Raw genomic sequence first — 26,527 nt, 5'->3', positions numbered from 1 at the left:
CATCAGGGTTTGGCCCTTTATTTTTCATTTTAGGTGCTTTTTCAAGCATAACAGAGCTTCTGAACTTTTTGAGGCTCATCCTTCACTAATTCCAGACTTGGAGCCTGGCAGCTTTTCAAGCAGTTTTCCTGCCTCTGTAGAAATACTGTCCACTTGAGCTGTGTTTGGAGACAGCAAGACACCCTGGTGAGATAGAGGAATTTCTGTGCTAACATTTTTAACGTTTCTCTTTCCAGGCCTACGTCTTAGTCATTGCAAGCTCGCAGGTGGTAAAGTTCAGTTCAGAATTTGTTCACTGCCGCTCCCCGCCCAGACGTTTTTAAAGCACACAACCTATTGCCTGCAGTTTTACTGAATCTTGTCTAAATAAGCTTATTCACCATAATTAAAGCTACTGCCAAAGTATTTTTAGTGTCTCCTATGGTGAATTATGTATAAAACATCTGCAAGAGGCCAAGTCTCTTATTCTCCAGTGCTTAATCCTGTTTTCATATACCTACAAATGGGTGCAAACGGCTCAGTGCCAGAATGACAATGTTTTACCCCCACTTTTCATGTGGGTAAATGATAACCGGACTCTGGGTAGTGCAGATCTGGGTAGGTATCATGGTACTTATGGTCTTAATGTTGTCCTCATATATATACATATATAATTTTGTTTTGTTTTATTTAAATTGGGTAAAACATGTTAAGACCTACATAGGTAATTATTCTGGTCTTATGTCCACTAAACTGTCAAACGATTTTCATATGTATGGACTGGTTAAAGACCTCAAGTTTAAGTGAATATTTTCATTTAGACTTCTCTCAAGACGAACATTGTTATTAATAGAGTTAGCTTATAGGGATTGTGTCTGAAAGCTCCTTTAGGAGCCAGAGTGGGCAATCCTGAGAAGAGTACTTCTTTGTTTCAGACTCATTTTTTTCCCCGTGGTATTGCCGTTCTGGCAGAAGCAGTACACCTTCTGCAGAGCTGTGAGGCAGGCTCACCTGAGATGATCCCTGAGATGCTCGGGGAGCGCTGGCAGCTCCAAGTCATTCCTTGGGCATCTTTGGTTAGCCGCTGCTGGACTGGCAGGGGATTTTGGGGTGGGCATCTCTGAAGGTGCAGCCTCTAGCAGTGTGACAGGCTTAAAGAGTGGATGCTTCAGCAGCATGTAAGTGACATTGTAGTACGCAAATGCCTTTAGTAGCTGAATATCTTGTCCTGTGCACCCTGCAGCATTAACTGCCCGTGGCAGGGTGTTGTGCTCACACATCTGTATTGGGTTGGGTACATGGGCTGGTGTGGTTGGCACCAGCACGGATATTTCCACATGTCTTGGCCTTGCGTCACGTAGACGTGCCCAGCAAGCGCCGAGTGGGTAGCTCAGGATCCTGGAAACAGGACAGGACATCTTTTTGCCGTTAGACTGTTGGTTGCAGATGAGAGTGCCTGGAAGCATTTCCCAGAGACTGAAGCCCTTATCAGCTACTTCAGAGGTAAAAACCTTGGGAAGATGCTCCAGTGTGTGCTAGGAAGGGAATTTTAGCTCGTTTCTCTGTTGAAGCTGCTGGGATCCTGGGCTTTTCTGTCTCCTCAAGACCTTAAGGTGGTTGCAGGCAGCAGAGTGAGGAGACAGCCCTTTGGAGGGCTTGGAGGGGAAAGCTTCTACCTCCTGTGTCAACCCACCCAGGGACAGGACCCCGAGGCCATGCAGCGATCCTTATCAGCACTCCAGGGACTTCCGAGGTGTGCAAAATCCTTTGTGTGGAAGTATGTGCAAGATCAAGTAGCTGCAGTGTAAGTGCCTTTGAGGTCTTTGCTGCATTATAGATTTTCTTCTGATGTCTCCCATGCAAATATTTAACCTGTCTGGTTCCTGAGAGCTGCTAGCACTGGTGTGTGCTGTTACGGGAGGGACGGGTTGTCTCTGAGCTTCCCTCTGTTCCCACAGAGCCCTCTGCCCTGCTCCCCTTCCAGCCCCAACAGCAGGCACACAGGAGTGCCATGGGGGATAAGAAGGGGCTGATGCTCCAAGGGGCTCACATGCCTGAAATCCTGTCTTTGTCCCTAACTCCATCAGTTGACTGAACAAGAGGTGGTGGTCGTCCCTTCAAACATGGGTGCTTAGAGGCGTTTAGAAGGAAACACCGGGGGCCTGAACCTTGGAGCAGTTGTTCCACCACCTCCTCGTGACCACCCCTTGTTGTGATTTGACATTCGTAGCCTGTGCTCCCCCAGGACAGACGGGATGAGCTTGTGATACTGCGAGGTGGGGCAGAGCTCTGCCCTCCCGACCACCAGCCTCACCGATTTCAGTAGTTACACCTGATTTGCACCTGAGCAATGGAGAAGGGGATCGGGTTGTATGGGCTGTAACTATTTAAAATGATGCAATTTGGAGGAATATAAAAGTGAGCAAATAAAAATAATGGATGCAGCATAGATTCCCTCACTTCTCCTTAGTCTACAGGCTTTGTTAGACTCTACAGACTTTATGTAATTTTGGCATTATTTCTTCTTCGTTATGTCATGAATGTGAAGTGGAGACAGGATCTTTCTCTCTGATGTTGTGGTCATACATAAAATCAAAAGGATTCATGGTTTTTGGTGGGGTAGGCAGTGTTCAAACTAGTTTAAACTGCATGGATGTGCAGAAGAGTTTGCTCTTGGCCAGTCTGGGCTTCTCACTGGAAGGTCCTACAAGAGAATAAATCTTTTTCTCCGAAACTCTCAGGGGATGAGTTAGATGTGATACGTGCTGGGAACTATGTAAAAAGCTGTTCTCCATTGCAGGAGCTGTGGCCACAGCATCAGTTCATCTATACATCCTTTCTTTTCATTAACTGGAAATGGTTTCAGATACTGAGAATAGTTTCCCAACTTGGAATTGTGTGAGACTGTAATGAAAAAAAAAATGACAAAAGCCTGAGAACTTGGTCCCTCTGAGGTCCTTTTCTCCAGAAAGCCTCCCTTAGCTGGCCTGTTGAAGATGTAGACTATTGTAGCCTGGCCTCGAAGCTTTTAAAAATTGTTAGTTCAGAAAGTGCAAATACAGCACAGGAGGACTTGGTTAGATGGGCTCCTGTGCTGGCCGTCAGCAGACTGACTCCTCCAGCCTGTCTCATTTAGCTTTCCTTGAAGGCAAAACCAGAGTGAGAAGAAGCAAATTGGTTTACTCTGATTATGGTCAGTGCTTCTTCAGAAATGTTCATAATTATCCAGTCCTGCTGCACCTTACTTGCATATTCCTTTTTACTGTCCTTTGCACCTGAAACTAGCTGGCACTTAGGATTCTGTGATACCGTATAAACCTGGTGCTTACTGTGCCCTCTTTCTCTTCTCTTTCCCTGGGCTTTTCTGGCTCCCATCCTTGCACTCCCAGAAAATATTTGAAAGATAATTCGGCATATTTTCTGCCACCTTTGCATATCTCCCTGACTTGGTGTTTTTTTAGCTGGAAGATAGCTTTTCAACATATATATGTAATCCTTTTCACCTAGACATTTGAGGAATTCCAGTCTCTTCCAGTGGGAGTTTTCAGGAAGGTTTAGGTTAAATGGGCCAATAAGGCAAAAGCATGTAGCAGAAGATCTTACCCTCTAAAGACATCTTTTTTTTTTTTTTCCTTTCTTTCTCTGTTTCTCTCTCTCTTTTTTTTTTCCTTCCTTGAAAATATGTCAGAATATCTAGTTGTCAAAGAATTTAAACAATAATACCTGATCTGAAGGCTAGAGTGCAGGGCTTTTGAAAATAAAGATTGTAATCTCTTCCCAGTGTATCCAGGGGCAAATGGAGCTCAAAGTAAGGAGTGCAGTGGGGTGAGCAGCATGCTGCTGTGGGGGCACTGCCCCTGCCTGGTGTGGCTGATTTCCATCGAGAACTCACATAAAGTTCCCTTGCTTTTACAGGGCTGGGATTCACCCCAGCTGATTTTAGCTGTCTGGAAGCTAAATGTGTTTTTCATGGACGTTATCTGGGCTGTTGAGAGAATTTAGGTAGAGACAGGTAAATCCTCCCTCATTTAGGTGGCTGTTTTTAAAAGGAGAATCTAAAGGGTGCCTTAGACTAGAAACCAACTGGGTTGTGAACCCTAGCCCAGACTCATCTCTCTTGCAGGAAAGGAGGACAAGGATACCTAAAAGTAAGAACACATTTACAGTATCTTAAGACTCAGGTTCTCCAGAAGCGGTACCCGTGAGTTGCCTCAGCCCATGCTCTGGCAGCCAGGATCCTCCTTCTGCTGAGCCTCCTTCCCTCTGCTCCCTGTTCCTAGACTTCAGGTGCAGGGGCCGATGAGCCTTGTTGGAACAGGGGGTTATGTGGGTGCCTTTACTGGTGTGGTGCTGCACTGGGTGTTTGCCCATCCACTGCTGCTTGGTCCATGCAGTGGCACTCATCCGGGAGGGATTTTGGTGCTGGCATAACCTCTGCAGCCCACAGGAAAGGTGAGTCCCATTTCATTCTAAATTATAACATTATTTTATTAGATCTTTAAACTTTATTTAAATTCTTTATTTAAAAAGGGGGAGGAAGGTATCATATTTTAATTAGTAGTGGTGTCAAAGGAGACCTAGATTAATTATTTGAAATCACTCCATCCAGATGGTTTTAATTTTCACAGCAGGGAACCGGCATCTTTTTAAGGTGATATTTTTCAAATTAAAATCAGCTTGGATATTACTCATACTGGCTGCAGCACGAGGGGGTGGGGGAAGCAGACGGTGTGCCCCGTGTTTGTTCATCGCAGCACGGACTTGCACAGGGGGCACCCAGCGCTGGAGGCGTGTGGGTTGCTGACCGTCTGGCAGGACAGCAGCCCAAGCAGAGGAATGGAGAGTTTTTCAACATTTGCTTCTCCTTTGCCTGGACAAGACCCATATATGATATTCAGGGTTATTCTTAGGAGTTCTAGTAGCAGCACTGAGGCTCGGGGGGACAGGGGATGCCTTGCAGCTGAGACGTGTTTCCGAGCAGGGGCTAGCAGGAGCGGGGCAGGTGGTACAGGCAAACTTGCAGCGTCCTGTTTTCGCCTGCATGCAAGCTGTCAAGCCCTGGCTGGACAGCCCTTTGGTGGCCCCGCTTGCATCACTGGGTGGATTTGGCACTGTAGGTCTGCAGGCAGCTCCTCGGAGCTCTGGGTGTTGATGGTGTTTCATGAGCCAGTCTTTGGCATCTCTCGTGCTGGCTCTGGAACTGCCTCTTGCGATCAGGCTGCTGTTCTCCCACTCTCAGATTGACCATTTAGTGCTCAGGTCCTTCCTCATGTGAGGAGTCAGTCTTTCACAGTCAGTTCTTTACAGATAAATGGCTATTGCCTGATCCATTTGTGCAGCACCACATAGAGCAGCCCCCCTGAGCTGCTTGTAGTGGTGGGCGTTCTCCAAAGGACATACCAGTTGGCTCGGCCTCCCCTGTAGCCCTGTCTTTGATCTGTGACATGCTCTGTTATCCTGGCTTTGATTGTCTTTATGTCCTTACTATGGTGGAACATTTCTGGTTCGTGTGGCCCTTCCTCACTTAAGCGTGCAGGTGATCCCTGGTTTGGTGCCTCCCTGGCAGGTGGGGACACAAAGCCTGCAGCCCTCCGCTGTTGCTGGCAAGCTGGTGTCCGTCCCAAAATATGTTCCATTTCTGAAAGATTTAGAGATAAATGTCCATACTTATGTGTGTTTGCAAGTAGTATACTGGTACAAATCAGGTGTTATCCCATTTGCTGTCTGAAAGAAGTTGTTCTTTAGATATCCCCTGTGATAAAGGTTTAATATATCTAAATAAATGTAAACAGCTGGTAGCTGGCAAACCTTGAACTTGCGTATGTGACTGAGCTGCAAAGGGAAAACTCCATTTAGGGCCCTTGTGAGTTAAAGGTTTGTGATATTTGCTCTGCTGCAGAAGCCAAAAGCTGACTTTACAAGTGGGAAAAATATTAATGTGTTTAAATGAAACAAACTCCTATTTCTATCCCCATGGTAAATCCTTACAGTGAACATATTTGCTCTTAGAGGGTTTTAAAGTTTGAAATATGAATGCCAAAAAGAATGTGACTTTTTGCAGCACAGATCAAACATTCTCCAGAGTTTGGCAAAAACTGTGTTTCTACGGTAAGACTCAGTTCTTACAAACGTGAGAATTTCCAGAGCAGGACCGTGGATTTGCACTTGCTGACACTTACACATTCTTGCATTGTGTTTCTACCATGTCTACTTTCTCCCCTGCATATCGGAGATGGAGCTGAACCAAAATGTCCAGTCTGCATGTTCCTGCCTCTCCAGGGAAATTCTTGGAATCTGAACCTCGAGCATGACTGGAATTTGTGTTTAGATCAGAGACAGAATGAAATGCTGAATTTGAATGTGTATAGGTTTCAGTGATGATGATAGCATGCTACGCATCTGGGTGACAGCTTGACCCAATTCTGCAAATAAAATTGTGTCAAGACTGTCTAAAGATGCAGCAGAAATCTAGCCCCTGCCATGGCTGCTGGAAATGCTCCAAAGCAGCATTGTAGCCTTAATAATAGGCATTATGAGATTGGCCATATTTCTCCTAGCTAGAGCATGAGTCAAGGGCTTGGCAGAAGTGGATTGCCACAAAGAAATCAGAGACGACCTGGGAACATATCTAGATGCTCTGAGGACTTCTGAGCGTGGGTGTTCATCATACAGAACAAGAAGTGCTGAATTTCTACCCTGCTAGCTGCCACAGGGATCTTCAGGAGGTCGCTGAGATGTCTGCACCGCGAGCGTGTGGCTGGGATGCTTCTGTGAAGCGTTTGAGGGCTGCTGCCTGTGGGGAAAGGAAATTGATTTTAGTCGTGCTAGTCTTGTACCTTGCATGAGAATTAAATCCACTTTCTTACTGAGAACCCTCCTGCAGTGTGCAGGAGAGCATCTAGCGTTGTATTCCTGATGGGATAGTACAGACATATGGAGCGCACATGTGTGCGTGCATGTTCTGTGCTAAACGGGCATTAAATCTGGAGCATCTGCACAGGAGTCAGCGGAGACGTGTCAGACTTGCACCTGTAACAAGTCTGAAGCCCAGCGCATGGATGGTTCTTTGAGTTGTTCCCTTGTAGGGCATCCAAGCAGCGTGGTGTGGTTCAGGGGGAGGCAATGAGACGATACGCTGCTCAGCTTTGCACACTCTAACTTCATGTGACCACGTTGGTAAATGCTTTTTTTTTTCTTCTTCCTTTACAAGCCCAGCTTCTAGTGGAAACGGACACTTTTGGCAGTCAAGTCCGGATCAAAGGGAAGGAGACAGACTTCTACCTTTGCATGAACAGGAAAGGCAAGCTAGTGGGAAAGGTAAGTGTTTCCAATTAATTCATTTGTAAAGCGACTGTTACCTTCAGCAGCCTCCTCAAAGCTGTAATGGTGTGTATGAGCTGTGTCTGTCAGCCTCAAATGAAAAGCAGGAACGTGGCATTTTGAGGCAGTCCGTAACTTCACCAAGCCTCCTCCACATCCATAAAACCAAATCTGCAGCCAGCCACCGTGTTTCTGTGGCAATGATTTGGGTGCATGTGGGTTTGCATTTCATGGTTGAGGAAATTGACAAAAGATGTCATTTCTGCATGACAGTGTTACAGACATCTCCATGATAACTTCATGACTTGATTCAATTCTGACTTTAGAATGAAATTGGAAGAAAGGAAACACAGGGACGTGCTAGAAAGGGTAGCAACAGAGAACTTGTTTCAGTGGTGAGTCAGGATGTAGGGTGGCAAAGCTAATACTGGAACCCGAACATCTTATTAGGGCTGGGCCTCCTGGTTCTAGCGTTACAGGAATATTTTATTACTTTGGATCCCTGCTCGATGGAAGCATGCAGCAAATTACAGCATATTCACCCATGCAGCTTAACTTCTTTGCTGAAGTCATATTTTTACGTATTAACTTGTTTTTGTAACTTAGGCGGTTTTTCTGTATTGTTGGCGAACCTAGAAGCTTGCTAAGCAGGCAGGAGGTTGTTCAAAGCTAAAATATCACCAAACACCCCAAAAGGCCCCCTCCCCCTCTGCCCACGCTATGCACCGCCAGAAATTAAAATCTGGCATCTTTGTGGCTGTGAAAAAGGGAAGCAGAGTTTTGTTTTGAGTCAACAAAGGCAGAGCAGTGAAAGCCACACTCCCAAACAGAAACCAGAAACCAATTGCTCTGATGAAACATTATTTACTTTTGTGGTCCCAAGAGTGACACTTGTGGGACAAGTGCCTTCCCCAGAGGATCCTTCCTGCCACTTTTGTTTTCCTCACAAGCACTACAGATGCTTCTTTCGAGACTGAGCCCAGATCTCTCAGATGCAGCCGCTAGCTGTGGCGCCCTGCCTAGCTCACTGAAGATCTGCTCTTGTGACGCCGGGAGCATCCAGGATGCTGTTCAAAATCAGTGGGGACTTGGGAATACGTGGTGCTCCGGGAGAGCTGGACCAAAGTGGGCACTGCTCTCTGCTTCCTGCACCTCTGTGGTGTAATTACCTGCTCTGACTGGGACACCACTGCTTGATCTTGGACAAGAGATTTGGTTTTTGGCTGGGTGTAGATGTCTTGGGATACACGCTGATGCTTTTGAACATTGCACTGAACGCAAACCCAACCGCTGATTTTTTTTACACCTTAGTTTTCTATCATTTATATGTAATAATAGCATTTTTCCCCTTGTCTTAGAAATGTTGTGAGGATAAATATGTTAATATTTATGAGGTGCTGGTAGTACAGTAATGGAGGCCTTAGAGGCATCCAAATTTGATGGGGCTAAAATGAGCATGAAATATTACCATTTAATTTAATGGATTTTACCCCAGTGTGGGTCACTAATGGTACACATTGCCACCCACATTCTTTCCCGGTATGTGCTGAGTGTCCAGAAGCATCCTGGCAAAGTCAGAGGCTGTTTTTCAGAATGTATAGTATATTTTGGCAACATCAGTCCCTTTATTTCGCCCACTGGGCAAGAAGGCAGGACATTTCTTTAGCTTGTCACCTTTCATGCAGCATAAAGCTTTTGTTTTTTCTTGATGTGCTTTTTATAACATTAAGTTGGCAAACAGCTTGTTATTAAAAAAAAAAAATAAATCTATTCTTGTAAATACGCCATCTGAGCCTTCCCACCCCAGACTGCTGACAAGTTCATAAACCAGCCGACCTGAGCAGGAGGGGGTACTGAGCATTGCGTTTGGAAGGAAAATGTTCCAGACGCATTGCCCATATTAACAGCTTCTCATGAGCAAAAAAGAAAATAATAGCATGTCTTCTTGATACCAAAGAGTGTGGTTTTAATTAGTATCATAGTTTCAGCTCTTTTTGTGGCAAGAGTTTGAGGGAATGCTTTTTAGACTGAATGCTCTAAACAGCTAGTAAACCCCAAGGAAAACATTAGATAAAAGTTACGCCTCAGCTTATACAAATATTTAAGTTCAGTCTGGGGGTGGAGGGGAATGAAACCCATAAACTGATTGTTTCACGGTTGCCCCGGTATGTTCATTTGGCAGCAGAGGAGCCATGGGATGAAATTGGTTCTTTTTCTCTGCTCATTTCCTATTGCCTTACACTGCATAATCCCTAACAATACCAGCATATGCCATCTGGCTTTGTTCTCCTTCTCAGTCAGCATTTTTGGATCCCCCCCAGTTGAAAACCTGCTTTGAATTTAGTCCTTCTTGTTTCCCATAATCACCTACAACGGGCATTACAAATGGGAGCAGGTTGTTGTTGTTCTCAGCTGGCACTTGTGACGAAGCACTCCAGAAACTGGGAGTGCTTTGGAGCTGGTTACGTTGCAGGCAAACAGATTAATCCACTGGGTTCAGAAGAGCAGCCTTTGGCTTCTTTATTTATTTATTGGAAGTTGCACTCATGCCAGCTCTTTTGAGTGTAGGCCATCTGATGGAGCTTTCTCAGGAGCCCAAAGCCTTGTGTTTTCTCACTCATTTGTTACTGCATGTGTGTTCACAGCTAACATTGGCCAAAGGGCTCAGAGGTGGTGGGGCAGGCTTCTGACAGTATTTCTTGTCACAGCTCACACTTTCTGAGGTCACCAATATTCTTATGGGCTGCTTACGAAAACTGGATGGGTTGTACAAGGAGTGACTTCTCTGTTAAAGGTGGCCTGCACCAGGGGAAAACAAACTGGATTGTGTTTCTTGGTTGGTTCTTAGTGTTATGTTAAGGAAGGGCCAAGAAAGATTTCTTTTTATTTATTTATTTATTTTCCCATGTTTTTTGCCTGTGGGTATTTGGTGTCTATTTTAGCACACGTAGATATACTAGCTTCTTTCATACGTAGGAGTTCATAGCAAAACACACGAGGTGACTTTTCATTTATAATGCAGGAACTCTGAATATTTGCAATAATTCAATCTGGGGGGTAGGAAGAGCTAATGGTCACTTTGGAGGGGCTCAGAGCTGCTAACTGTGGTTCTTCTGGTGTGTTTTTTTCTCTCTGCCTCCACTTCTTTTATCCCATGCATTGAGATACTGATGTCAATGAAGTGGGGACTTGATGCTTTTCAAAGATCAGTCTTTTAAAACTCCACAGCAAGGAATGGCAGACCAGGATGTGAGCAGGTGGCTGTTAATTAGCTTGGCCACCTCTAACTGCCCTTGCTGTGTCTGTCCTTACTGCAAATTTGTGCTATCTAGAGTTGTGGGACGATTTCCTTTGCCTGTCTCTGCCCAGCCCTCTCATTAGGACAGTGTTTGCAAGAGGTCAGTAATCTGTCGGAAGCTTAAAGTGGATCTGTTGGCACCATTACCACATTACCAAAGCTCTGCCCCTTCCTTTAGGCACTGATTTGATTTCCCCAGTGCCTCACGTAACACACAGACTTTGAAGATCCATCAGTGTCTTCTGGAAGGTGGCAGAGGAGTCCCAGTGCTATTTGAGGGGTTGATACCTCCCTCCACCGCTTACTCTGAAGGGTGTCTGAGATGGGAGCCACGAGAGGCCCAGATTTGCATTGGGCACAGCTGGTGCCAGTGGCTGGTCCTTGGGATTGGGGCACCTTCTGATCCCCGGGGAGAGTTGCAGGGAATTCCTGTGGTCCTGCAGCAGTCACCCATTGGATCACACGGTGTGGTCTGCACAAGTGCTGGTGTCCATACCAGGAGTATTCTGCTCTCCCCGTTATAAAGGGAGAGGAGGGAACAGGCCTGTTTTTTGGACTGAACAAGGGCAGAAGAGAAAGGCTGCTTGCAAAGTTGCGAAGGAGGAGTAGAGGCTGCTTCTTGTAGACCAAGGCAAGGGAGACGTGTTTTTTCAGAGCAATATGTAGGAGCAGGGAAGGTAAGTAATGACTGGAAGGAATCCAAATGATTTGAGAAGAATGGGGAAAGGGCTGAGCATGTCTTAGATTTGATCCAGAAATTTCTTCAGAAGATGCTCCAAGCACTCCCACTGATGTTCTTCCACGGCTGGTTCGCCTTAGCTGGGTTGTGTATTTTCCGGATCCAACAGCAATATTGTTCCTCACTCTTTGTTGGTTGCATTTTGAGCACAGCTCCATCTCTCAGTGCTTGGAGACACTTCTTCAACCCTTCCAGGAAGGAGAAGCAGGCGGCAGGTGCTGGGGCCCTCTCTCCAGGGTGGGATGGGGCTCTGAGCACAGGAGCTGTCAGGACAACGTGGTTGCTGTCACTGGTCTGTTGTGTAGTGCTGCTGTGCTCATGACACTGTGAGCCTGCAGGAGATTCAGTGCCGCTGTAAATGGGGGCGAGCCCTTGTTCTGGGGCAGGACGTGGCTACGGAGGAAACTCCAGAAACAGGGGCAGAGTTAGAAAAGCGGTAGAAGGGGGTCTGTCCCAAGTATCATCCCCTGCCAGTTTATTTATGTTAGGGGAAAGCAGGGAGTGGTGGTGGTTGTGAAAAGCATGAGAAAAGCTGCAGCTCTTTTTCCTAGATGGCTGTGATGACCGCGTGTTTCTGGTTGATGATTTCCTCGACACAACTGCCAGACAGAAAAGCGCACTGCATGTCAAATCTGGAAACAAGTTGTGTCCCCAGAAGCCTCTTCTCATTTATATCAGTTCAGCTCCTTCAGAAGAATTGAAGCCAAAGTTTATGGGATGCTATAAAATGGGCAGTTTCCCACTAAAACCACATGCTGACTTGCACCATCTCTGTTTTGGTTTCCTTCCAAAAATCCTCAGTGACCCCATATACAAACATCCTCAGAAAATCATTACAATATTTATGCGTTATTTGGGAGAAAAATAACAATTTAATGAGCTTGCTTTTATTTCCGCTTTCCCTTTGTTTAATTTGAACGGTGGGAAAGAGCTGCTCGTGGCAAGGTAGGAACCCCGCTGGCTGTTTGGGGTGGCTGGAGCATTGCTTCTGCTCAATGACAGGTAACGCGGGGGCTTTCTGGGGACAAATTTGCTGCTGCTGTGCCTGCCATGCTGAAACCCTCATGGCAGTCACCAAGCACAGATGAGCACCGCAGTGCAGCTCCTCTCGGCCCTGCCGCAAGGCAGTGCCAGGGTCCGGTTACCAGCTCTGGGGCTGGAGGTGGCACACTTCTGCCTCTCCTCCCTCCCCTGACTGCCACGGCCACGCTGATGCCGCTTACAGCATAGACCTGCCTCAGAAACGTAAGGCTTTCTCTGGTGTGATAACTGCTTTCCAAGCCAATATATTTCTTAATGTTACCAGAAAGTTGCTAATACCATATGGCAAGGCTCTCTGTATTTTTGCAGGACAACAAACAAATTGTTGCTAGATGCCAGACTGCTCTGGCAGAGCTTTATCACTGATTCCTGCCAGCAGTAGCCTTTAGGGGATAGTAATAATTTGGGGTTGTTTACATTACAGCTTTAAAATAGGGGTTTTCTTGAAGCATGTGTGTGTTTAGTCAGGAAAGTTGGCTAAAAAAACCTCTGACAGCATCAAAGAGCGAAGGCGCTTGTTACGGCCTTTGCATGCAGTCTTGGCCCTCTACAACACCCCTGGCCTTGCAGGAAAAGGAGCGTGTAGGGTTACAAGGGCTCGGGGTTATTCTCTGGGAGCCACCCTTTGTAGGACAGGGGACTTCCTGGCTGAGAGACACCAGGTGGATTCTCCAAAGCCTTGTTAGTGTGTTTGGATCCACTTTTTCACCAGTTGACTTGGGTGGACACAAGGTCAAGGCTGAGGGCGAGCTTTCTTGAAAAGCCACCTTTGAAACACAAAGGGGCAAAATTGTTTGTGGGCAAACAATTTGTTTCTGTAAAGCCAGGGGTCTGCACGAGCCTGAGAACAAGGACGGTCACGGGTGGGCTCAGAGACTGGGGCCATTTGCCTACCTGAGGATGTCCTTCGTGGTCCTGGGTCTTCCCTGGTCCCTCCCTGTGCCAGAGCTTGTCACAGCTGCCAAGATGGGCCGAGCTGCTCTGGAGGTGCATGGTGTGGCAGGGGGGCACTCTGCCAGCTGTGATCTCTGTTACTCAGCAGTTTCATGTGTCAAGGGGTTGGTAGGTTGGTCCTCAGATCCAGCAGACAAGGTGCTTGCACTCCCCAGCTTGTATATTTAAAACCGTGCCTAACTGCATCTTGGATTTGGGGCAGGACTCCGAGTTTCACACAGCTTTGATGCTTATCCGGAATTTTTCCCAGAGTTGCACAGTGTTCGGGTTGCTTGGAAAAGGGACTTATAAAACCTAATGATTTCTAGGGCTGAATGCTGAACTGGCAACAAAAACACAAGCAGGAACAGTGGAGTGTCAGGTTTAATAACAGGCGCTTTGCGGATCTCTTTGTGATGTGTTCAATCATAAACTGTTCTGACTTGGCATCTCACTTGCAAACAAAACTTGACATGGCTTTTGCTGGATCTCGCTCAGATCTCATTTTGGACTGCGATCTGGTTCTTCATATAGGGTGGAATTGGTTCTTTTTTAAAATGAGCCGTTCCCAAGCTTTTATTCCCCTTTGAGTTTTAGTTTTAGTCATCTAAATAAACACTCCCAGCAGAACCTGGAGCCAACCAACCTCGAACCCTCTCGTAGTTGGAATATGGACCTGATCTGAAACCAACCACAAGTGCCCAAAAATCCTGACTCAGAGCCTCCAGGACTGCAAAGGTCTTGAAACCATTGAGAAGACAATGCCAGTTTTCCTCCCATTGAGCGATTAGTCTTCTGCATTTGCCTAAGCAGACTTTTTTTTTTTTCCCTGTGACCAGTGGAGAAAATTTTGATTTTTTTTTTTTTTTTTTTTTTTTGTTCTGAAAACTTAGAAGCTGAGATTCTCATAAAATTAAAGGCACAAGCGGAAGCTAAAATCACCCTCCTCTATTGTCAGCCCCCAGACCACGAAGCTTTTGGTAACACTGCAGCCTTTCATGGCTGTTCCTTTCCTATTGCTGGGCAAACTGAAACATCGCATTCAAACTTCTGTGGATGCTGGGGGTATTTGCATCTGGTTTGCTTGCTGCAGTTTCACATCTCTGCAGTGCTGGAGAGGTGTTGGAGGGGCTGCTAGACATTGTTACAGGGACGTTGCTGTTGTACCGTTTCAAGTTATGCAGACACACGATAATTTTGTCGTGGAACTTCTCTGAAGCCAGCCAGACTCCATTATGCACCTTCCCTAATGGGCTGTGGTGATTTTTACCCTCCATTCTGAAGCTGTAGGTGGCAGGGGGATGGAGCATCTCAGCTTGAGGGCTGCTCTGGGTTTGCATGCCCAGCGGGCAGGAGCCACACTGGAACAACTCCTGTCCTTGAGGGCTGCCTGGGGCAGCCTTCAGATGCCGAGCGTCGCCCGGCTTTTCCAGGAATCCCTGCTCTGAATGGCACGACCGTGTAACGATTCCCAAGAAGCCATTTATGGCTGAACCCAGTGAAACTACTTTCCAGTGTTTATTACACTGAGGCTGCCTTGGCACAAAAGCAAATAGACTTAGGTGCTCAGTGGTTCCTTCAAAGTGGTCAGGGTTTGTGTGAGTTAACTGGGCCTTTGCGGCGTTAATGTTTGCTGTTAGCAATGGGCCTTGTCCTGGGTCTGTGTTTTTGGCAATTTGTTTACAGCAGGGTGTTACTTAAAAGTTTCTCTGGAGGTGAAAAAGAAAGGGGGAAGTGATGCCGGGAATGAATGCTGTGGAAGGAATTTAGATGTTCCGTGGCATTGGGGGGTGGTGAGCAGCAGGTCTGGGTGATGCAGGGAGAGCAGAGTCATCTTGAAGCTCCGTGTATTCAGAGGCAGGAGAGGAGTTCTGTGGATGGTGACGAATATTGAACAGCCATGAGGCTTGGGAAGTTTGCGCAGAGGATGGGGACAGCCAGGAATTGCTGGAAGTGTTTGAGCTCACTCAGTGCAGGAGACATTGAAGAGATGGAATAAACTTGCTTATGTGGAGAAGATGCCTTTATTTCGTACATGGTGAAAAACTGCATCAATTCTTAACAGATTCTGGCCTCGGGGTGTGTTTGTGTATGTACGCTTGGATGCCAAACCTCTGAAGGCTGTTTGACCTAGAGGGTTGTGGTATTCGTGGCACTGCACGGACAGAGCTTTATGCCACCACATGGGCAGCTTACCAATGGCTTCCCTTTGCTGCTCAGTTCTCAAAGAACTCAGATTTCAAAGCACTGGCTGCTGAGTGTTCATTTTACCTGCATGGTCTGATGGCTTTAGCTCACAGGTTTCATAGACTGAGGTTATTAAGCACATTTAAGCATGCACAATGCTGCTGGGCTTGGATTCCGATCTAGCTGCTCTGCATGGCAGAGCACTCACATTTTTTGGGTTGGGCATCTAGCATCTGAAAAGAATAATGTGGGTATTAAGGTGTGTGCTAAGTCCTGCTGTGTTACCTTCACCTGATGCAATCTTTTAAGCACCTCAGGTGGATGTTGATCCTCTGAGGCTAACCAAAGACAGGTTTTGCTTTAACCAAACTGTGGCATCCGTTGTGCGCCCTGTGAGCCAGGGCTTCCTCGGCTGGTAGTGAAAACATCCAAGATGGGACTGGTGCTCGATACATCATTTCGTGGGTCAGGCCAGGTGGTCAAGAGGCCATCGTAGTCATGTTGGAGGCATGTGTCAGCATCTCCCGTTAACTTAGGCTTCTCAGTAATGGCACACTACTTTAAGTCAGGTGCTTGCTCAAAAAAAAAAAAAAAAAAGCAAAAGGTAGGTCCCTTTTGACAACCACTTGTCCTTTTGTTTTAAAAATATATTTTTTTCTGCTTTTATGGTATGGAGTCCCAGTTGTCTGTCTGGTCACCAGAGAGCTGTGTAATAAGTTCACAGATTTCTTGCAATTCCTCTTTAGCAAACCTCATGTTTCCCTTTAGAAAACCTTACGTATTTTTTATCTTAAGTACTACCAGTTCTGTCTCTCAGACTGGAGTTTTGCAAAGTCAGGGTTTATGTTGCAGACCAGGCTTGCGAGCTTGACATCTAAAGCTTTTTCTTAGCTTGTGGCAGAAAGCTGTATATCCCCTTCTGGACAAAAAATGCCACCTTCCTGAAAGCTATGTGATAATTTAATTTAATCCTTTCTGTGTTCAAGGAGCAAGTGTCACCATAAAGCTGCTAACATCCTGTCGTCTGTGTTTCTTGGTGATTGCAGCTGTGTGTCACGTTGGAGTATTTCAGTTCCCTAGGGTTAAACATTAATTAAAATTATTGAGAGGGGGTGATCATCCCTGGTGAGCCCTGGTCATGCCTCACCCTGTTTGGGTGGAGAGGGTGTGCTGCATGTGCCTTGTGCAGACGCTTGTATCAAATTGCATTTAATTGCTTTCCTTAGATCATCTTGTGTCCCACATGCAATTTTTTTGGTCTTGAGAGCCTTTAAGATGGGGTGATATTTCTTCTAAATGTTACTTTGCAAATACACTGATGTATTTAACAAGGAACAAAGCAATGTGGTCTTGTCTTCCCTAAGGGGATGCAGTTGAGATGTGCAGTCAGGTGGATCCAGCTGCTCAAGGATTGTTTCTGCTCGACTCTCAAGTGGTTTTTGGATGTGAAGTGAGCAGAGTCTAATTCGTTAGTGGAGAATAAAAAGCTATGCTCCAACAGCAGCAAAAGACAGTCCATTTGGTGTGGCCATTACAATACCATTGTTAAGGCAATGTAAAGAATATCTTGCTTAAGTATGTTTTTGTCCCTGACATGTTCTTATGCTGTCTTTTGGGTGCTTAAAGAGCAGTATTAGGTTTTCCTAAAGGAGAACAAGTCCTAAAAGCCTTTGATGCGTTGTTTGCAGTTACAGTTTTTTACATTTGTTGTTTACAGTTTGTCATTCACAGGCTGGAGCAAGTCTCGATGGTTTATGGATAGCACTTGATTTGAGTGTGGGCTTCTCCTTTTTCTTAGCAATATAACTTGATGTGAACAGAACTAATGCCATTCTGCAGATAATCAATGACCTTTCTTGGTCCTATATTCCGCTGATTTAAACTCACCCCAGGGAAACTGGTGTCACTACCAGAATGTCAGCTGAATGGGATTGTGCCTGTTTGAAATGGCAACTTAGAAAGTCGGTACATGTTTGTTTAATGCGTGTAAATGTAGGATGTAGCAGGCCTACGATGAGGTCAGCAGCTGCTCTGGTCTGGCTTTTTTTTTTTTTTTTTTTTTTTTTTCTCCAGTTATTGTCTAGACCTGATGTTTTAATCAAAAGTATTTAAGTTTTCCTGTGGTGGCACAGGTCACCATATAACGAAGGGTGGATGGCGCTGCTTTTACATACCTCGTACAGAAAGTTCAGAACTAGCCTGCGGGTCTCAGTGGAGGCTGCTCTAAAATGAAGCCCAGCATTGCATATAACCCAACAGGTGGTGCTTTGTGTGGATGGGTAGCAATACCTTCCCACGTCTTCCTTCAGTTAGCACCTAGGGGCGTAAATTCAGCTGGATCAGGTGCAGGGAATGGTGGATGTCACAGATCTGCTCAGATGTCATGTCTGAAACCTGCCTGTGGTTTCACATCTTCTGAAGCCTCGCTTCCTATTGCAGGAGACCCAAAGTACTCACTTAAATTACATCCTCCTAAGTTGTCATAAAATTCATTTAAAGAGTGATTGACACTTCTTGTCATTAATAGTAAGTACACACAGTTCTCTGAGATGCAGTTAGGAATTTCTATTAACCAAATGTGCATCTTTCCAGATGAAGCCATCCTAATTTGCTCCAATTATGGATATGTGCCTCCCTGCCATGCTGTTAGCAATAAATTTGCCTGTGACAGAAGCAGCAGGTTAGGAGGCATGTCCTGACACAGCCACAGCCTTGCTGGGTTCACCCCTACAAGTACTTATTTCATCTCCGTATCCTTCTGCTTCTCCTGTGACAAAATGCTCTTAAAGGGTTGTACGAGGGTTGCTCAGCAGATACCAGTTAGAAAAGTGGAGTTTTTGAGTGAAATGGAGAAGGAAAGAAAAACTTGTAAACCCTCTCTTCCTTCCTTGGTTCTTGCAGTTCGTGCTGTGTCTGGCAGCTGGGCAGGACAGGGCTCTGCAAAGCCTGCAGGTCCCATCCCTCACAAGCAAGACTGTGCCCATATTTGCATTTATTTGCCCATATTTGCTTTCAGGAGTGCCTACAAGTGTATGGGCAGGTGCGAAACATGGGCAAAACTAGTTTGAAACTGGGCCTGCAAATGCAGATGCACCTTCTTTGGAGAATCGCCTCTGCGGAGATTTTTGCATTACTTCCCCTGCTTTATGCATGCACTTAGATGTCCTGTGTACGTAATTAACCTCTCCGGTGCTCTGGCAGACACTTTTATTGAACTGCCCATCATGACTCCTAAGTATTTTCCTCAGAGGATTGCGCAGGTTCAGAGGCCAGAGAGCTGGAGGAAACGTGCATGGAGCTGAGTAACTCTTGGCAGTTATAGATGCAGCTTCCCTGATTTACAGCCTGGTCTAGGAGCAAGAATGCATTTGGGTCAAGAGGTGTCTCTGTGGTCAGGAGTCCTTGCCATAAATCCTGGATGCTGAGCATCAGGATGCTTTTGACAGATCTGTCCCGATAATGCCTATAAAGTGCACGAGTGTGGCTGCGCCCAGCTTACCGGCAGCCGCAGCACTGGGATCTGCCTTGCTGTGGGGGGATTTCTCCTATAGCATTGCCGGGGTTGTGGCTGCCAGCTGCTGTGCCCGCCTCGTTTGTCACGCTTTCTGACCTGCGTTTAAAAGGTGTACGTGTGAAGGGGGAGAGGTGGGAGTGCTAAAAGCTGCTACGTTAACATAGCTCCTGCCTTACCTTCCTCCGCTCGGGATTTTCCGAGCCATGTGGGGTGAGTCTGGAGGCTCTGTGTGCTGCCCATCTGTTTGACTTTGAGCTGAGCTGGTGCAAAAACACTGAAGTAATATGCTTGCTGAAAATCACACGCCACTGCGTACTTGCTGCGTAAACTGCTCTGGGGTTTTATAGGGGGGTATCAGTGATGCTGGGTGCACTGGCCTTTGGTCCTCAGCCGGGGATGGTCAGGGAGGCTCTTTGGGAGTCCTGAGCTGGACATTTCCTGAAAACGTAAGACTTCCATGCTGTCACTGCTCTGAAATTTAGAAAACAAAGGGCAGGATTTCTTCTGTATAATGCGGCGCGCGAATCTAACAGTGCCAGCATTAGAAGGGAATTCTCAGCAAGCCTTTGAAATAATTGTTGTGCTCCGTGGGGGGACCTCTCACCTGGGGTGGTGTGAGAGCCCAGCACCGTGGGGTAGCGCTGCTTGGGAAACGTCTGTCTGCAGAGGGGGAGGGAGGGATGCAGAAAAGGTCCGTTTTCAGGGATTTTCCTGGAAAAAAAAGGTAGGCAAGTGTCCCACTTGGACACCTTTTGCTTGAGTAGCAGCTTTCCCTCCTCCTGGGTCCTGGCTCTGCATGGGGGGCTCGTGTCTCCATGATTTCACTTAGAGCCTGGAGGGGCTGAACTTGCAGGGAGGTGATAATTAGGGGAGTCATCCCCGTCTCTCCTGAAACACTGAGTGTCACAGCGTCCTGTGCCAAGCTGGCATTCCTGGGTCCTAACAGGCACGTTTCATACGGCTGCTTGTTTGTCATTATTTGCAGCCCATCACCAGTGCTTTCAGTCACCCCAGCCTTACTCCACGAGCTCCTAATTTCAGCATGGTTTGGTGGGGAGGGGAGGGAGGTGTTTTAACATAAGCTTAGCGAACAACAGCTTAACACAGCATTACTCACAGGGCTTAATTTGCGCCCTGATCTCTGCGAACAGAGAAACCTTTCAGTTTTTGGAGGCATCTCTCACTGCTCCGTGTCGTTATCCGAGCCGTTTGTGCAAGCTTATTGTTGCCGTAAAAGCCAAGGAAGTTTGGATTTGCCGGTGCCCACTGAGCCAGATTTGTGAAGCATAAATGAGAAAACCTGCCCTGGCCTCCCTTTCCCATAAAAAGCTGCTCAGGTGGCTTAGTGTTGCGGGCTAATAGGGAGGAGGAGGAGGCGGCTGCTGCACCTGCTAATGCTTTGGCTCAGGCTGGTGGCACAGAGGCTCCCGTGAATTCCCCCTGAGCAGCAAGCTGTTAGTGGCAGTAATGCCTCGCTCAGAGCCGCGCTCCTGCTACAACAACAAAGAGCCCTTTGATCCTTTCCATTTGGAGAACTTAAAACAAGAAAGCAAAACTACAATAAGACCAAGTTGGGTCATAAAAAAGGAGAGCGGGAGAGAAGGAGCACCACAGCGCTCCGGAGTGTAATTGTAGAAGCAGCAAATGCTTTGGCACTTAATTCTGCTTTAGTGTCAGTTCAACATGTTTCACGTTTAATACTGGGGAGGCCGTCGCCAAATGCTCTGCACAAACAATCCAGTGCTCCTCGTTGGTGAGTTCGTGGCACTCGGAGAGACCCTGGCTCACATGCAGCTCCCTTAACTCCGCAGCCTTCTGCTACACGCGGGGTGAAGCTGGCCCGGGGTGGATAAACAGTTCCGCAGCAGAGAGATCCATTTCTGGACTTCGAGCAGCTGCTGCTGCCTGAGCCCTGCTTGATAAAGAGATTGCCACAGCTCCAGCTCACTGCCACGCCGCTGGGCGCATCCAGAGCTGGTGCCCGGCTGTGAATTCCTGGAGATGCCCCGCTGAAGCCACGGCTGCACGCTGCCTGCCTCGCTGGGTCTGTCCGTGTCTCACCCTCAGGGCTGTGCTCTCTGTCACCTCTTCGCAGGCCTGCCTGATGCTTGAGAGTTTTCTGTGGAGGGTGGATTTTAGGTCAGGCATTTTGGAAGAAGTTTATCTCAAGTCTGGCTAACAGCTCCCGGGTCGTCTCACAGGGACTGGGGGTGTGTTTAAAAAAGAAAAATCTTTATTTCTCTGGAAAGAGCTGAGGTCTCAGGAGCTGAGCATTGGTGTTGGTGCAAGACTGAGGCTCAGTCCCACAGCCCTTTCTGCGAGGCAGCTGTGGGCTGTGTCACGGCCACTGGTCCCAAGGGAGTTGGGGCACAGCACCCGCGTGGGGCTTGTGGTCCTGCTGGGCAGGGATGCTTCCTGCAGGGAGGGGATGCTGTACACACTCTGCTTTCAGTAAAAAAGGAGGAGAAAGGCCTAAGCCATTATGCTGTATTGAGCTTTTCTCTTTAAAACTTCATTTATTCATATAACAGCCTGCAGACTGACCTCCTCCAGGCAGGCAGGTGCCAGCAGGCTGCAGAGGCAAAAGGGACTGAGCACTGCTAGCTGAGCTAGCCCCGCTCCTCAGCCTCAGGAGAGTAAAAGACAGGAACAGCCTCAGTGCTGCTGAGGTCTTTGTTCTCCTGGGGCAGGGTCTCAGCTGGGAGCTCTGCAGGTGGATTCCTCTCCCTGCATTTTGTCTGTCTGCACCCCTCATGCCAGCCCTGCTCCGAGGGGCTGTCAGGGCACTGGGGCTGGGTGCAGGTCCTCCCCCGCTGCTCAGCAGCTCCTGCCCAGCTGCGAGGCTCTCAAGAAGTCCTGTTTATTTTAAAGAATCAGTTCAAAAGATAAAACTCTGTGTTTTGAAGGGTGAGTGCTCTGCAAGGTGCATCCTGACAGCGAAGTATGTATGAAATGCAGCTTGGCAGCATCTCCCTGCTGACGTTGCAAGAGAGGTTGCAGCCCCATATTGGTGGCAAACAACTGCATCGAGAGCCCTCAGAGAAGGGCAAGCTGCCTTGTCACCGGCTGTCTTGGCCCGAAAGCCACTCACACGTGGTGAGAGCTGTCTCCCTTTTCTCTTCCATCCTTCTCTCCCATGGAGGAGAGAAGGACCGAGGCAGCAGTCTCCATGAGTGTTGGGCTGCTGTTTTAACAAGGACGTGATGAAATGATTGGCACCCGATAAAAACAAGGTGACAGAAAATATTGGAAACCCTTACAAATTGTTATTTTGCCCTAATAGATTACTGTGGGTCCAGCTCTCCATGGTGTAGGTAACGTGTGTGAGTGATTTATGCTCTATTGGGGATTATAACAGATGCTGTAAAATCATCTTGTAAGTATTTGAAAATCATTTGTCTGTCTCTGACATGTCTTAGCACGTACAGGAATGCTCTGTTTGGGGAAGAGCAAGGTCCTTATCCTGATTTATCTTGAAGTACTTGTAAATGTTGCTGTAATTTCATGTTATCAAATCATTTAGCTCTTCCTCTTCCAGAACGAAGTTATTTTATCTCGTGTACCTTGTTTACTTCAAATTAGCCCTGAGGTTGGCCTGAAGTTGCACCTTGTTATTCCTACACCTCCTGTCTCCGTCTTAGCCTCTGTCGGCAAATTTGAAGGTATAAGTAAATACTTCTCTGTTATGAATAGAATAACTTCCCCCTCCTACACACACGTTTTCTTTTAATTCCAGTCTTCGTTTTCCATGAGAAACTGACATTGCAGTGCAAGCGGAAACCTCCCAAATTGCATGAAAACGCCTCAATTCTCCTAGCAACAAGGTCAGGGCTCAAAGCCAGGACCTTTCTGCAAGCGCGAGGGAAACAGCCGTTCCAATTACCTGCTGCCCCTGCAGTACAAATTCGGTCGGTTCATCAGCACCTGGTTTTGGGTGGATTTGAAAGCCAGCCATGGTATTGTTTAAAAGTTCTCCATTCATTGGTGAAAGGTTTCTAGTGGGCTGAGCCCTGAGAAACCTGGGGCTGGTTTTATGGCCTCACATTGAAACCTGGTGGAACCCTGTGGTGTCAACTGATTTCCCCCTTCCCCACTCATGTGGCTTTGATCAAACCCAGGGCTTGGAGAATGACCCCCCCAGGAACTGAAACCACAGTGCTTCGCCTAGTTCTGCCATTCATTAATGCATTTGTAACCTTCAGATTGCAGATGATGAAATTAGGACCTTTGTGCCTGGCCCAGGATGGAGTTTGCTGTTGTATGGCACAGTTGGCTCTGTCCCCGTAGGCATGCAGACCCCCGGGTTAGCTGTTTGATGCTAGAGGAAGTCATCCAGTGCCATTTTTCAAACCTTCTCCCTGTTACCGTCCTGTTCTGTTGTGCAGAACTTGCTGTGATCTCTCCTGCCCTCTTAATGAGACCTACGTGTGGTAACGAACCCCCTCAGACAGGATGGTTCTAGGTTAGCACCACATGTTGCTGCTCGGACTGTTGGTGCTTCTCTCCTGCCCCTGCACACCAGCTCCCCCGGAGTGCACCAAGCTGCTGTGGGTGTGCAGGGCTTCAGGGAGGCTTTCAGGATGCAGCAGCAGCCTGGCCCCACAGAGCTGGCCGTGGGGAAGGGGCTCGTTCCCCCAGCATTGTGCCCACAGCAGCCCCGTGAGGAGGGGCTGGGCACTGTTGCTTCTCTGTTCCCCCAGGGACAGACAGGTCTGGCACTGGGGTGTTTGTGCAGAGAGGGATGAATTTAATCGTAAGCATGGGCCTGCAGAACCCAAAGCCCCTTACTTGACTTTGCTGGGCAGAGTCTGTAAAACACACAGGGCTGATATAATATCCAGGGCTGAAGTGAGCCTGTGTCTACACAATATCTTCTGATGCCTAAAACAAAGCGCTGGTGCAGGAGGCACTCGGTGTGTGATGTGGTCTAGGTGCACACCAGTAAATCAGCAGTTAAAGGACAAAACGTGTCTTCTGGCAGAGGACTGCAGGTGAGAAGAATTTCTGCTGTGCATAACAACTTAAACGTGCTGTTGGGTGATGCTGGAACCCCCTCCAGCGCTGTGAGTGCTGTGCAGATTGGAGTCCTGAATCCAACCCGAGACTGATATGTTGTCACACTCCAAATTCAGTTCTGGGACTGGCAGAAAGCCTCCAAGCTGAGGAGAACCCATCTTGCCAAAATCTGAAACCAGTGAGCAGTTTGAGGTCTGGGTGCTGTCCCATCACGGGCCCGTGGCAGTGATGGGGAGGTGTGTTTGCATTAGGCTGCATCTGAATAGTCCTGGCACTGTGGGCGTTTTGCTCCCAGGTGGTCAGGGAACAGCTCTCACACTCAGGAGCATCTGACCTCCAGTGCTGCATTCAGGCCTGGCTCCCTCTGTGAAGAGGAAAGCTATTTAGGGGCGTGCTGTGGGGTGGATGTGGTGCCCAGGACACCGCTGTCCCTAAGCTGTCCCCAAGCTTCATTGGCTTTGGGGTGCAGGAGGTATGTAGGATGCAGACCCATCCTGAAGGGCTGCTCCAACATGGGAATCCAAGTGGGGTCGGCTCGTTCCAGGAGCCCCATGCGCCATTTATTTGCCTGCTGTCATGCCTGAGAGGCTGGGGGAGTGTTCAGAGCACTCAGAAAGCTTAGAGCAAGGCTTATAATAATTTTAGAGGGATTTAGGTAGTTGTGGACACAGCTTACAAGGTATTTTTGGAAATATATCAAAAGTGAGCAGTAGAAGCAGAAGCACTGTTGTTTGGCCCATGTGAATTTTTTTTTTCTTCCCCTGATCTTGTATGAGGTTTCCCTGGAACAAGTTCAATTCATCCTCCTTGCTAGTGGAATACGCAAAGCGAAATGTCTTGCTTTGCTTGCAGTTGAAGGAGCTGGACTGGATAGACTGTTGTCTTTGAAAAATCTCCCCTCGGACAGAAGTACTTAAGAAAAACACATAATGGGTGATCTTATGTTTTTTAATCATTTCTATTTGAGCTGATGTTTGTTACTGCTCCGATTATCAATGTCGAACCAAAACAACAGTCCAGATGTGATGATTTTATTTATGCCAAATTGGGTTTTGGTCACTGTGCTTGCATTTGGATAATGATTAATGATTTTTTTTTTCTTTTTCAGCCTGATGGCACCAGCAAGGAGTGTGTCTTCATTGAAAAAGTCCTAGAAAACAACTATACGGCACTGATGTCAGCAAAATATTCAGGCTGGTATGTTGGATTCACCAAAAAAGGGAGGCCACGAAAAGGGCCCAAGACCCGGGAGAACCAGCAAGATGTACATTTTATGAAGAGGTACCCAAAGGGGCAAGTGGAGATACAGAAACCTTTCAAGTACACAACAGTCACCAAGAGGACTAAGAGAATACGACCCACCAACCCCAGTTAAAAATAGACAAAACAGTGTCACAATAATAAACCACAAAAAAAAACTGCACCAGAGGAATATTTTTACATTAAAAATAAGGAAGAAGCTCTATTTTTGTACATTGTGTTTAAAAAAAAATAAAAATAAAAAAAATTAATAAAAGACTAGATGGCAAACGCTGGGGAAAAGCTGTTAGGGATTTATTGTGACTTGAAAAACAAAATGAACTGCTCTATTTAAATTGACTTCTTGTTGTTGATGACACACAGGTGCTTATTTCTCTTTTTGGAAAGGACAACTTTTCAAGCATATCCCCAGAGGAAAAAGTAATTATTAAAAATAAATAAATAAAACCAAAGAAAACCAAAGTTCTTTCCCAAAGTTACTGAGACCCTGCCCTGAAAATTGCCAGTTTTGCAGTAATCTATTTATTGTCTGCTGCAAGCTGGACCGAGACAAGATGGTGTGTGCCGCAGTGACTGAGTTTCCGTGGAGTTCTCGACGCATCGATCTTCTGTAACCTTTCTGACGACATAAGGTGTCACGGCTCCGTGATCCTGCATTATGCTCAGTTCTGGAGAATGCTGCTAAATACATTCAAGTGACTACAAAATGACCTAGTACACCAATGATAAGGGAATATTTTAAAACCAGCTATATTATATATATTATATATATATAAGCTATTTATTTCACCTCTCTGTATATTGCAGTTCCATGAACCAAGTATTACTGCCTCAACAATTAAAAAATTATTTAAAACACATGTATATATTTTTGCTGTTCATGCTTCTTTCCCTTTGCTGAATAGTGTTGTTTTTTTTTGTTTGTTTTTTTGATGAACATTTACCCTTGATGTGAGGGCTATACAGTATGTTTGAGATGGTTTCCCCGCTATAAACATCATTGCTAATTTAATTCTGTGATTTCTCCTTTTCCTCTAGACTGTCTTCTTTCTTCTCCCTCATTTCCAAAAGGGAGAAATCTTATGTGGGGTGATGGGCTGATGTGCTGGAGTTTTTCAAGAGCAAGGCTTAAATTTGATACTTTTCAGTACACCAAATATTTCCTAAAGCTTTGGCCAAGGAGAAGGTAAACTGGAAAATTAGCATATGACTCAATTAACATGTTCTTACGTGTAGCTCA

The 26,527-nt window shown here is 46.6% G+C and overlaps 1 protein-coding gene across 3 annotated transcripts in view; it reads left to right on the top strand.

Annotated features, from left to right (window-relative positions):
* Positions 1-26,147, top strand: part of FGF18 (fibroblast growth factor 18) — a 70,604-nt gene extending 44,457 nt beyond the window's left edge. For all 3 annotated transcript variants that reach the window (XM_072023323.1, XM_027468581.3, XM_027468579.3), the window contains 2 exons: positions 7,190-7,296; positions 25,136-26,147. In XM_072023323.1, coding sequence (XP_071879424.1) covers positions 7,190-7,296; positions 25,136-25,402 — 374 coding nt within the window. In that variant the 3' untranslated portion in view covers positions 25,403-26,147. The remainder of the gene's footprint in view (positions 1-7,189; positions 7,297-25,135) is intronic.
* The last annotated feature ends 380 nt before the right edge of the window (positions 26,148-26,527 follow it).

The sequence above is a fragment of the Anas platyrhynchos genome, chromosome 14, assembly GCF_047663525.1.
Source record: "Anas platyrhynchos isolate ZD024472 breed Pekin duck chromosome 14, IASCAAS_PekinDuck_T2T, whole genome shotgun sequence".
NCBI lineage: Eukaryota > Metazoa > Chordata > Aves > Anseriformes > Anatidae > Anas > Anas platyrhynchos.
Note: the sequence above shows the minus strand (reverse complement) of the source record. Positions and strands in the feature narration are given on the sequence as shown.